The sequence below is a fragment of the Vulpes vulpes genome, chromosome 2 (assembly GCF_048418805.1).
Source record: "Vulpes vulpes isolate BD-2025 chromosome 2, VulVul3, whole genome shotgun sequence".
Lineage (NCBI taxonomy): Eukaryota > Metazoa > Chordata > Mammalia > Carnivora > Canidae > Vulpes > Vulpes vulpes.
In genome coordinates, this window is record NC_132781.1 from 119779908 (window position 1) to 119793119 (window position 13212).

The 13212-nt window shown below is 33.8% G+C and overlaps 1 protein-coding gene across 9 annotated transcripts in view; it reads left to right on the forward strand.

Annotated features, from left to right (window-relative positions):
- The window catches only part of ANKHD1 (ankyrin repeat and KH domain containing 1), a 120455-nt gene that overhangs the window by 90559 nt on the left and 16684 nt on the right, over positions 1-13212 (forward strand). For all 9 annotated transcript variants that reach the window (XM_026017469.2, XM_026017458.2, XM_072749785.1 and 6 more), the window contains 9 exons: positions 2050-2195; positions 2573-2684; positions 3189-3334; positions 3831-3973; positions 4464-4677; positions 6941-7116; positions 7350-7512; positions 9175-9270; positions 9964-10080. In XM_026017469.2, coding sequence (XP_025873254.1) covers positions 2050-2195; positions 2573-2684; positions 3189-3334; positions 3831-3973; positions 4464-4677; positions 6941-7116; positions 7350-7512; positions 9175-9270; positions 9964-10080 — 1313 coding nt within the window. The remainder of the gene's footprint in view (positions 1-2049; positions 2196-2572; positions 2685-3188; positions 3335-3830; positions 3974-4463; positions 4678-6940; positions 7117-7349; positions 7513-9174; positions 9271-9963; positions 10081-13212) is intronic.

Sequence of the window (13212 nt, forward strand, 5' to 3'; positions counted from 1 at the left end):
AAGTAGAATATTGCACTTAATTCCTTTATTACCCGATTTTAGGATAGTGCATAAATTTAATTTGAATTACATAGGGCCCTTTGTGGTAGAGATCTGTCATTGTCATTTTCAGAGACATTTCATTCAAAGGTAGAAAACGTTTTAGGACTTTAAAAAAATGTAATAGTGTTGGTACAATTTTATATTAATAAAACCTTTATTCCACATGTATCTTTTAAATCATGCTATTTTCTAGTCTTATCTTTATTTTTGTATGTATTTGATCCTATTAAAGTCACTTTTATGGAATGCTTCTGATTGTCATTATTGCGAGGAGGAAAAATGTTTCTAGGGTAATGTACGAAAATGTACAATAGTTGATGTAACACCACATTTTTGGTCATAGAGCTGTTAAATGCACAGAAATATTTTTTAAAAGCCATGTCTGTAAAGAAGTCTTTTATAGTATCACATCTGGCATAGTACTCTAATCAACTATTTAAAATTTTTAGAATATCTGTTTTTCATAACAAAAAGATAACATGGATAAACAACATTAATAATGATAAAAGTAGTTCCTAGTAAGGTATTTGTTAATAATTACTAGACCATTGTTAAAATCTTACTATTCCAGAGGAGCTACATATTGGTCTTTAGCATCTCATTTTCTAGAGCTGTTTTCCAAACATACCAGCTATTTTGAGGAGGTATAACAAAATACTATCTGCTTTTAATTCAGTGAATGACAAAGATTTTTAAAGCTTTTTTCCATTTTGTGCAGGTTCTTATAGGTGAAACAAATATATAAAATAACAATTCTTATTTGTAACCATGATAGAAGCTACAGAAATTCATATAGACAAAATGATTTTATATATATCAGTGGGGACGAGGATGGTGCAGCTCATATAGAAACACATCTGAACATCTTAAAATTTGTGAGATTATGTAAAGAAGTAGTATACTAAACTTAGTCATTTACACTTGTGAACAGTATCCTTGATTGGGTTCCAGTCATATAAAAATTCTAGAGACTAAGCATTCTGTAACACTTGAAATGCTTACATTTTCCTTTGAGACCTATGTGTTTTTTTATTTACTTTTAGTCCAGATGAGAGGTTATTGTCATCACTGAAGCTTTGTCTTTTTTTATGTTATTAATGATTATGGGTTTTTTTTGATTTTTTTCTTGAGTGAGTAGTAATGTTTGTATTTTTCAATACAGTGAGCAATAGTACTGAAAATCCTATAAAATATCTGATAATTATGCTTAATGAGCACTTAACATGTTCCAAACACTGTGTGTTTTAAATGCTTTTTATACCACCTAGTAGTCAACTCATAAGATTCTTCTGAGACAGGTCCTATTTCTCCCTTCTGTGGGGCAAACTCTGTCTCTCATGAAACATAAGAAAAACGCAGAGACACAAAGATATAATGTCTTTTAATTCAGTTTTCAGATAGCAGTTTCAAACACCCTAATGAAAGTTCCAGTGTTCATTTTAAAAATTGATTTATTTTCAGAGATTGACTCATTTTAGCAAATTTTCAAAATAAATATTATTGAATTATAAAAACACTCTTTGCTATTTATATGAGAAATATTTTTTTTAACTTATTCTCCACCCCTCCTCTTTTGTGCATTGTCCTCAGGATATTTTTGTCTAATTACTTTTTATAAACTAAGATATAAAATTTACTTTTTTATTGGAAAATATTTTTTCCCTATTGACAACATAAAGGGCTATTATTTGTTGTGTATTAGGCACTATGCTAATAAGTACTTCACCTGCATTATCTTAAATGGTGTTTCCAACAACCTCTCAAGGCAGGTACTATTATTATCATTCCTATTTTACATATGAGGAAAATTGAGGCCCTACGAGGTTAGATTACTTGCCTGAGATCAGAAACTGGTGGAATTGGGATTCAAACATAGGTCAGATTCCAAAGCTTGTGATTTAACTACTGTTATATTTTTGCTATAAAATTTTGTTTTCTGTGTTTTTCTGTATAGAAGTGACTTTACTCTTTTAAGTAGAATTCAGCAATATGAATATTGTTTTTCAGCTGTGAGTAGCAGAGTGCCCACTGGTTCAAACAGTTCCTCTCAGACCACAGAATGTCTTACACCTGAACCCTGTTCTCAGTCTCCAAGCAATGTGGCTTCCCAGTCTATGCCCCCGGTCTATCCTTCAGTTGACATTGATGCACATGTGAGTAAATTGCTTGCTTGCTTTATTTATTTATTTACTTAAAAGATTTTACTTATTTAAATTAGAAAGAATGCATAAGTGAGGGGGTGGGGCAGAGAGAGAATCTCAAGCTGACTCCACGCTTAGCATGGAGCCAGACACAGGGCTTAACTTCACAACCCTGAGATCATGACCTGAGCAGAAATCACCAGACACTTAACTGACTGAGCCACCCAGGGGCCCCTAGACTGCTTTATTTAAACTTATTTTGCAAATTCTGATTTTCTTTGTTTGGAAAAGAAAATTATCATTGTATGTTCATTGCAGAAATAATTATTATTTGCTCTTAAATTGATAACCATGTTGTAAACAAAAACTAACTTTTTTTTCATCTCTAGACTGAGAGCAATCACGACACAGCATTAACATTAGCTTGTGCGGGTGGTCATGAAGAACTTGTGTCTGTACTCATTGCACGAGATGCTAAAATTGAGCACAGAGATAAAAAAGGTAAATGTCAGAAGTAAAGCTTGAGAGTAGTTATATCAGAAAATAAGTTTTTAAAAAAATTTTTTAGAAAACAATTATATTTTTGATTATCAATAAATAGATGGATAAGCATATTTCAATTAGGAATATCTATTGGAGTACAACAAGTTATGGTTGCTTTTCTCCTTTTTTTTTTTTTTTTTGGTTGCTTTTCTCCTTAATCCAAAAGTAGAACACACAGAGGTATAAAGGCTCATTATGAGTATAAACTTTAGTAGTTTTGTTTGACTTAGCATTTCCTTTTTATTGGGGGTTTTGGGGTTTTTGTCACTAACAAATTAGGGACTAGAGCAGTTTTATGTTAAATGGTTTTAAGTATCTGCCCTAAAGATTTCCTATTGAAATAGTAGAGAATTTAAAACAATAGCTCAAAAAAATAAAATAAATAAAATAAAATAAAATAAAATAAAATAAAACAATAGCTCAATAATTTAAAAAATTTGAGACTTTTATTTTCTGTTTTAGGTTTCACACCACTGATCCTGGCAGCAACAGCCGGGCATGTTGGAGTTGTTGAAATCCTTTTGGATAAAGGTGGAGATATAGAAGCACAATCTGAACGCACTAAGGATACTCCACTTTCATTAGCATGTTCTGGTGGACGTCAGGAGGTGTGTTAATGTTGATTTTCATTTTGTAAACATTATACTTGTATTTTAAATATGCATATGCTTAATAATTTAGCTACATAAATAAAACTTGCATGTGTTGATATGTTCCATATACTAAATTTAGTGGGAGTAGTGAATCATCTTTTATGGAATCTGTTTCTTGCCCTTTACGCAAATAATAATAATAATAATTCTGTTTATCCTTACATTTATTGGGGCTGAATGAGCCACAATCCTAACACATATGAACTGCAAATTCATCCACTCAACCACTGATAAGCAGAATGAGTAACATTTTGTTATTTCAATATAATTGGGAAATCAGAGCTCCAAATTCTGTGATATGAAATTGAATCCATTTCTCTAGTGCTGATATTTGAATATTTAGGGCATTATTAAAATATCAGATACTTAGTCAATTAAATTATAGATTCCATTTCTTTGTGCTTGCTTCATTAGAAGTTGAATCCTTCTCTGTTTTTATTTTACTTTGTAGGTAGTAGACTTGCTGCTGGCTCGAGGTGCAAATAAAGAACATAGGAATGTGTCTGATTATACACCACTGAGTCTAGCTGCATCTGGAGGATATGTTAACATCATTAAGATTCTGCTTAATGCTGGTGCAGAAATTAATTCAAGGTATCTATCTTCATTATATTACTCATGATTAGTATAAATTACTACCTTGGGATTAAGTGTCTTCCTCTAAATATTTGTACAGGTAACATTTTTAATTAAGATAGTACTAAAATCAACTTTACTTTTAACTAAAAATTAAAAAAAATTAAAGTTACTGCTAAAGTTACAAGACCACCAATTATTCCTATAGTGTACTTAAAAGTAATCACACCTTATTTTAGTTAACATAGCTATTTTTAAAAAGGTCTAATTTCAGAAGGTACTTCATTATATATAGCTGGAAATTTATAACTTCTAAATTGGGACTATGTTTTAAATTGTGAAATTTTCCCATTCCTAGTTAGTAGTCTACACAAATAAAATACATTCATTGGTGTTAGAACCCTTTCTTTTTAAACTAAATGATTTTCATCTTTTATATTCTCTTTGCTTTTTAAAAAACAGTTAGCAACATATTATCTTAATTTTCTAAGCACATTTCTCTCCTTAGGACTGGGAGTAAACTAGGTATTTCTCCCCTGATGTTGGCTGCCATGAATGGACACGTTCCTGCAGTGAAACTGCTGCTTGATATGGGTTCAGACATTAATGCCCAAATAGAGACCAATCGGAACACAGCTCTCACCTTGGCCTGTTTCCAAGGCCGAGCAGAAGTTGTGAGTTTGCTTCTGGACCGAAAAGCCAATGTTGAACATAGAGCAAAAGTAAGCATTTTGTAACTTTCCAACTTCTTAGACTGTATTTCTATGTATTTCTATGTATTTCTTTTTTTTTTTTTTAATTTCTATGTATTTCTATGGTGTTGCGGGATACCTTGCTGGCTCAGTTAGTGAAGCATCCAGCTCTTAATCTTGGGGTCATGAGTTCAAACCCCACATCAGGGGTAGAATTTACTTAAAAATATATATTTATAAAAGGGCACCTGGCTGGCTCAATCAGTAGAGCGTGTGTCTCTTGATATCAGAGCTATGAGTGTGAGCCCCATGTTGGTTGTAGAGATTACTTAAAAATAAAATCTTAAAAAAAAAAAAATAGCATGGCATTTCAACTCAAATTGAGTGTGCTATTTGAAATTGTTGTAGGTTAAAACTGACATCCCAAGGCAAGATCAGGAAATTGTGATGTTCAGTGGCCAATGACACACTATCATCATTCATGACTTATTAAGGACAATGAAGAAAGTAGAATCCATAGATTTTCCAGCCTCAGACTTGATTAGCTCTCTGTTAATCCTCCAGTTTGCAATCTTTGAATATATAATAAGATATTTTTATAATAAGATTATTTTGTAGAGTCCTTTATTTATTTATTTATTTTTTAAAGTAAGCTCTGTGCCTGACTTGGGACTTGAGCTCACAACTCTGAGATCAAGAGTCACATGTTCTACTGACTAAGCCAGGTGTCCTGTCGAGTCCTTTAATGTAGATTTTTAAAGAACTCTCTCAATGAAGCATGTGGTTAGCATTGATAAAAAATCTAATCAGAAGGGCACCTGGGTGGCTCAGTCAGTTCAGGGCCTGCCTTCAGCTCAGGTCATGATCCCAGGATGGTGGGATCGAGCCCCACATTTGGCTCTCTGCTCAGCAGGGAGCCTGCTTCTCCCTCTGCCTCTGCCCCTCTCCCTGCTTGTGCGCTCTCTCTTTCTCTCTCTTTCAAATAAATAAAATATTTTTTAAAAACCTGATCAGAAAATTACTGATTAAATCATAAAATTAAGGCAGCTAAAATCTAATTTGATCATAACAGATTCTGACAAATTCATGACTATTTGGCATTTAGAAAGGAGTTAGTATATCAGTGTTTTGAATTTCTGTGCTTAGAACTACTAGGAACTTACAACCCTAGAAAAACATACCTTATGTAGAATTCTTTATAGTCATACAATAGTCAATCTGGTAGTCATTTCAAATTTTAAAGATTTGAATGAAATTTTCATATTTTCACCCTGCACTGCATTAGTTATATTTCTTCAAATTTAATGCAACATTTACATTTTTTTTTTGTAATCTACAAAATTAGGAAGTATAATTTTCCTCAAATTTTTCATAGCACAAAGAAAAATGAAACTTTCCTGCTATCCAGTTTATCTTTTTCGTATTTCATGTATTCAGTGTGGCCCACTTATCTATTAGGAGTCCTATAGAAATCCGTGTTACTTTGGAAGTGATACCAGTAGGAAATGTCTCTTGGCTAAAGTTTTGGGGACCAAAGAACAAAGGACACAAATGCATAAAATTTATGAAGTGATATTTTAATCTATTATTCCCAAGTTTGAACATGATTAAAAGAGTTTATCCTGAGTTATTTAGCAAACTACATTCTCAGGTAAATTTTTTTTTTTTCAGGTAAATATTTTAAACAAAATTTTCTCATTGAACAATGTGCTTTACTTAATTTTCTTTTTATTCATTTTTCGTATCTGTATTCATTGTACAGAGAAGTTATTGTCTGGTGTGTAAATTTATAACAGTTTAGAAATTATAAAGTTGGGGATCCCTGGGTGGGTCAGCAGTTTAGTGCCTTCAGCCCAGGGTTTGATCCTGGGGTCCCGGGATCGAGTCCCACGTTGGGCTCCCTGTATGGAGCCTGCTTCTCCCTCTGCCTGTGTCTCTGCCTCTCTCTCTGTCTCTCATGAATGAATAAATAAAAATCTTTTAAAAAAATTATAAAATTGTTTTTTCATATGAGGTGATGTGTTACAATAAATGAATTCATTGTAGCTTATCTAATTCAATCTAACACAGGACTCCTAGGTGGCTCAGTGGTTGAGCGTCTGCTTTCAGCTCAGGGTATGATCCCGGGGTCTCAGGATGGAGTCCCACATCGGTCTTCCTGCATGGAGCCTGCTTCTCCCTCTGCCTGTGTCTCTGCCTCTCTCTGTGTCTCTCATGAATGAATAAAGTCAATTGTTTTCATCTGTTAAAAAAATTATATTAATTTACTTGAATAAATTTTTGGTTTAAACAGACTGGCCTTACTCCTTTGATGGAAGCTGCTTCTGGAGGATATGCAGAGGTTGGAAGAGTTCTCCTTGATAAAGGAGCAGATGTCAATGCTCCCCCTGTGCCTTCCTCAAGAGATACTGCTTTAACAATAGCAGCCGACAAAGGTCACTACAAGTTTTGTGAGCTCCTGATTAATAGGTAGGTAAATTTTATATTTATATATAGAAGTTACTGGATCCTTTTCGCTTTTGAGCACCTTTACAGTTAATCAGATGGTTTTACTTTATTGACATTTTAAAGAACAGATTATTAAAAAAAATAACGCATTATTTGCATGCTATCTTATAGAAGATAAAAGACAAATAGAGGAAATAGAAAGCCAACACCTTCTTGTAGGTAACAAACTATATTAACAATTTTTTATTTTATAGGGGAGCCCACATTGATGTTCGAAACAAGAAGGGAAACACACCACTTTGGCTGGCATCCAATGGTGGTCATTTTGATGTGGTGCAATTGCTAGTGCAAGCAGGTGCTGATGTAGATGCAGCAGATAACAGGAAAATCACACCTCTTATGTCAGCATTTCGCAAGGTAATTTGATGTGGAAGGAAAAAGGTAAAATGTAATCATTTTAAACTGATTCTAAGTTGAAACCATGTGAGAAAAATGAATTACTCTTGGAAAACAGCCTGAATTTCCATACATAAATCATTGCTTTCTTTCCACTCTTTTTGTGGCCAAATCTAAGAGCTATATGGTAGTTCACTTTAATCAACATCGTTGTTAAATCACTTGGTGTCTTGACTAGTTTTGTTATGTTATACATAAAACATGAGATTTAAGTATGCAGATGATGTCTTGTCTATCTAAGAAAGAACAAAAAGGAGAAGACTCTTTCATAAAAACTTACTAAATCTCCTATATATGTATTAAGGCTTGCTTGTCTGCTATATTTTTAAAAGCCTTTCCATTACAGTTATGATAAACTATAAACTGCTTAATATGGCTGTACAAAGCCCTGCATGATATGGCTCATGCCTGTGTCATCAAACAGTCGTTTATGCTCTCCTTCCCATTTGTTCACTATACTTAGCTGCTGGTCTAGAACGCACTAAATCTGTATCTGCCAGAGGGAGTTTGTTCACTGGTTTTCTTTCCCTTGCTCTTTGCTTGCTCACTTCTGCTCATCCTTTAGCTCCCAGTTTAAATGTCATTTCTTAGAGAATCCTTCCCTTAATACCCATCTAAACAAGGTCCTCTTGTTCTTTTTTATAGTACCATATTATTTTTCTTACTCCAATTTGTAATTATACATTCAAACATGTATTTAATTTTTTAATGCCTATCTTCCTGGACTGGAAGATCCAGGAAGACCAGGCTTCATGACTATCTTTGTTTAGCTTGGTGCCTGACACATACTAGGTAGTCACTAAATAGTTATTGAATGAGAACAGTGTCAGTTTTGTATCTTACAAAAAGAACTTAAAATATATTTTAGACTTGATTCTTTTTTTTTTTAATTTTTCCTTTCTTTTTAATTGAGGTGTTCTTTACATATAGTGAAATATATAAACCTAAGATGCATAGTTTAATGAGTTTTGATAAATACATATACCTGTGTAACCCACATCCCATAAATACATAAAAAAATGTTTTTATAATCCTGGAAAGTTCCATCATGTCCATTCTGAATTCCCTGCCCTGGAGGCAACAACTTTCCTGATTTTTGTCACCATCAGCCTAATTCTTGAAGATGTTTTAGAACTTGGTTGGAGGAAAACTGCAAGTTTGGTTGTGTTAAAATAGATGGTACTTAGAATAAATTAAGATCATTCACCTCTGATTGTAGCATTTAGAAAGCATTTTACCTAGATTCAAGGCATGAGACTCATATAAATGTGAGCATCTCCCTTGTTTAGTAAGATGGACCCAAAATAATGCTTTGAAATCTAGAACATCTCTCTTTTAGGACCAGTTTCCCTTTTATATAAAGGTTCATTTCACACCACTAATTTTTATTAATGGATTTATTCTAGGAAACATTTTTTTTCTATAAAAGTTTTTCTGTTTTCAGTGGGAAATACTAGATTAAATTTAGTAGAAATGTGTGAGCATTTTTTGTTTTCATAATTTCAATTTTCAGTTTTGTAAACTATCCAGAAGTATTACCACACCTTTTACTCTTAAATTGTTAAACACATGGGTAAATTTTTAAGGAGTTCTTTTGTGCATTTTTTGTTGTACTTCTTACAGGGTCATGTAAAAGTTGTTCAATATTTGGTGAAGGAAGTGAATCAGTTCCCTTCTGATATAGAATGCATGAGATACATAGCAACAATTACAGATAAGGTAGGTTTAATTCACTGTTGTACATTTTTGTTCTTTATAGAATTGTATGCTGAAGTGTGTGATTAGCAACCTTCCATTTGTCTTATGTGAGATGGATACCTAATCCATCTATGCTTTAGTTTCTCCATGGAGAATGGATATAATAATTTTGATAAATTATTTTGAGACTTCCTTCCTGTTATGGACTATCATCACAGTGAGTGCAACTAAGGGTTATTGCTAGACTATTGGCCTGAATAGAAGGTTTTCTAAGAACACAGACTTTTTAGGAAATAGTGCCCCACCCCTTTTTAAAGATTTTTTATTTATTAGAGAGAGAGAGAGAGGGCACGAGCACAAGTGGCACTGGGGGGGCGGGCAGAAGAAGCAGACTCCCACTGAGCAGGGAACCCAACATGGGACTTGAACCCTGGGATCATGACCTGAGCTGAAGGCAGACATTTAACCGACTAAGCTACCCAGGTGCCCCAATAGTGCCCTTTTTTTGATGAAAGATTAATTTAATGTATACTTTAAAAAAAAGAAAGAATAATGTATAACTAGACTCAAAGGATAGCTTATATTTGGCTTAGTGAGTTTTCATTTGTTTGGGCTTTAAGTCCTGGACTTCACTGTGTTCATCAGTTCATCAGTTTATTTGGCCTGTTGATGTTATGTGTTCCTATATTTATATAATTCCATTTTCTACTCTAGGAACTCTTGAAAAAATGTCACCAATGTGTTGAGACAATTGTGAAGGCTAAAGACCAGCAGGCTGCAGAAGCAAATAAGAATGCAAGTATTCTTTTGAAGGAACTTGATCTGGAAAAGGTGAGTAAGAAAAATAATTTTTCTTTTTAGAAATTGTTGAAAATTGGGGCAGCCGGCTGACTCAACTGGAAAACCATGTGACTCTTTTCTTTTTTTTCCTTTTCTTTTCTTTTTTTCTTTTTCTCAAACCATGTGACTCTTGATCTCAGGGTCATGAGTTTGAGCCCCACTTTGGTTGTAGTAGAGATTACTTATAAATAACCAATTTTTTTTTAATTGTTGAAAATTTGATGAAATAAATTTACCATCCTTATGAACCAAAATCTCTTTCAAAGGAAATGATTATCTAGTCACTACAACTTTTTGATTGTGACCTCTTATCCTTAAAAAATACATATTCTTTTTTTAGAAGATTTTATTCATCCATTTGACATAGAGAGAGTGAGCGAGCAAGCACAAGCAAGGGGAGTGGCAGAAGGAGAGGCAGGTTCCCCGCTGAGCAGGGATCCCGATAGTGAGCTTGATCCCAGGGCTCTAGAACCATGACACAAGCAAAAGGCAGATACTTAACCGACTGAGCCACCCAGACTCCCTTAAAAAATATTTTTAACCATATAAGTGAAAGACTAGTTTTCAAGCAGGTTGCAGTTTGCCAAATGACATTATTACCTAAGTGGTTTTAACATTAGTTTGAGAGAAAATTTAGTAAAACATTGAAAATCTTTTGCTAACTATAAAATGTGTGCTATTAGTAGTTTATTAGATCCTCCCTTATAGAGTTAGTGTCTAATATCCTAAGATGTGTGGTGTAATGGAAAAGGATAAAAAAACAAGATTGCTTTTCTGGGGGTCAGTCTGCTTACCTGGAAAATGAGGGTGTTGCTGTTCAATCCAGAAGTTGTATTAAAAGGACAAACACTATGATCAAGTAAGAGTTATCTTAAGAATGCAAGAGGTAGCTTAACATGAAGATATTTTGGGCAGCCCGGGTAGTTCAGTTGTTTAGTGCCGCCTTCAGCCCAGGGTGTGATCCTGGAGACATGGGATCGAGTCCCACATCGGGCTCCCTGCATGGAGCCTGCTTCTCCCTCTGCCTATCTCTCTGCCTCTCTCTCTCTCATGAATAAATAAAATCTTTTAAAAAAATGAAGATATTTTGTTGGTGATTAAAGGAAGAAAAAATACATGATTATTTTGAGAGATACTAAAACCTTGAAACCAATTCTTAGTTTACAAAAAAAAAAAAAAAAAAAAAAATACAGGCTGCTTGGATAGCTCAGTCATTTAAGTGTCCAACTCTTCACTTTGGCTCAGGTCATGATCTCAGGGTTATGAGATCAAGCCCTACATTTGGCTCCATGCTGGGCATGGAGCCTATTTAAGATTCTCTTTCTCCTTCTCTGCCCTTCCCCACCTCCCCCAAACAAACAACCCCCCCCCAAAAAATGTATAAGCTAAGACCAGAAGGAAAGGTCTCTTACAAATCATTGAAAAAACTATAACTTGCCCAGAATAAAAACTGATCAGATGAATGGGCAATTCACAGAAAAAGAAATAAAGGGACACCTGGGTGGCTCAGTGGTTGAGCGTCTGCCTTCAACTCAGGGTGTAATCCAGGGGTCCAGGACCAAGTCCCTCATCGGGCTCCTGGATGGAGCCTGCTTCTCTCTCTGCCTATGTCTTGCCTCTGTCTCTGTGCCTCATGAATGAATGAATGAATGAATGAATGAATGAATAAATAAATAAATAAATAAATAAATAAATAAAATCTTTAAAAAAGAAAGAAAGAAAGATGTCAATTTTTAATTGGCAAAACTTAAAATGTAAAGATTTGATAATAGCTACTGATGGCAAGGATGGGGAAAGGTTATCAGTCTAGTGAATGGTTTTGATATATGGTATAAATTACTATAACTATTAATAGAAGTACTTTCACAAATAAATTTAAAGGGTGGATATCCTTACTCCCACCATTCCACTTATAGAAATTTAGCCTAAGGTAAATAATTAGACAAATGTTCAAAAGATGTGAATATATAAGGGCATTCATTGCTGATAATAAGGGGAAAAGTAGAAATCTTAGGATTATAGGTAAAATCAGAAGGGGAAAAAAGTTATATTCATTTTAAAATAAAGCAAAATTCATAGTTAGATGACTATTAAGGTGCCTTTCATGTCTATAATTTTGATTTTTGTGTAGCTACCTAGGCATATGGTCAGCAATTCCCTTGAGTAGCTAACCAGTTTGTTCAGAGTGAGGAAATTCAGTTTTTAGCTGAATATGCAATCTCTTCTCTCAATCCTTTCTCATTTACAGAGGGAATTGCAAACTTTTTCTATAAAATGCCAAATAGTAAATATTTTAGGCTTTGCAAGCCATATGATGTCTGTCATAAGCCCTCAGCTCTGTTGCTGTAGCACAAAAGCAGCCATAGGCAACAGCTAAATGAATGAGCACGGTTGTGTTCCAATAGAACTTTATTTATGAACACTGGAATTTGAATTCTGTGTAATTTTTAAGTGTCATGAAATACTCATTTTATTTTTTTCAATCATTTAAAATGTCAGAGTCTGTCTTGGCTTTCAGGCCATACAAACACAGGCAGTAGCCTGGATTTGGCATTCAGGCCATAGTTTGCCAACCTCTGATTTGGATTAAAAACATTTCAAAGAATAATCAGTTTATGCCTCAAAATGGTAAATTATAATTTTGAGGAAAATGTTTTACTTAATTACCAAAGAAGAATGCATAATTTAATATGTTTCCTACGTGTTTCAAACTTTCATCATGAAGCTAGCATCTTATTACTATGTTCCCTTTTTGGGGAGAAATAAATGACATTTTCTAGTACTAACCATAGCAAAATCTAAAAGTGATCACAATTATATATGTGGCTTTAAAAATTTTATAAATTAGGAAAAGAATTTTTATAATAGTCTCTGGTCAATATTTTTACAGTCAGATTTTTTTAGTAGTTTATAAAGATCATGATAGCTGCATTTTAGTCAAATAAACAGATACTACATAAATGTATTTTTTAACAGCATTACTAAGGTTTAATTCACACACACAATTCACAAACTTAAAGTCTACATTTCAGGGGTGATTGTCTGGCTCAGTAAGTAGAGCATGTAACTCTTGATCTGAGGGTCATGAGTTCAAGCCCCGTGTTGTTGGGTGTAGAGATTAGT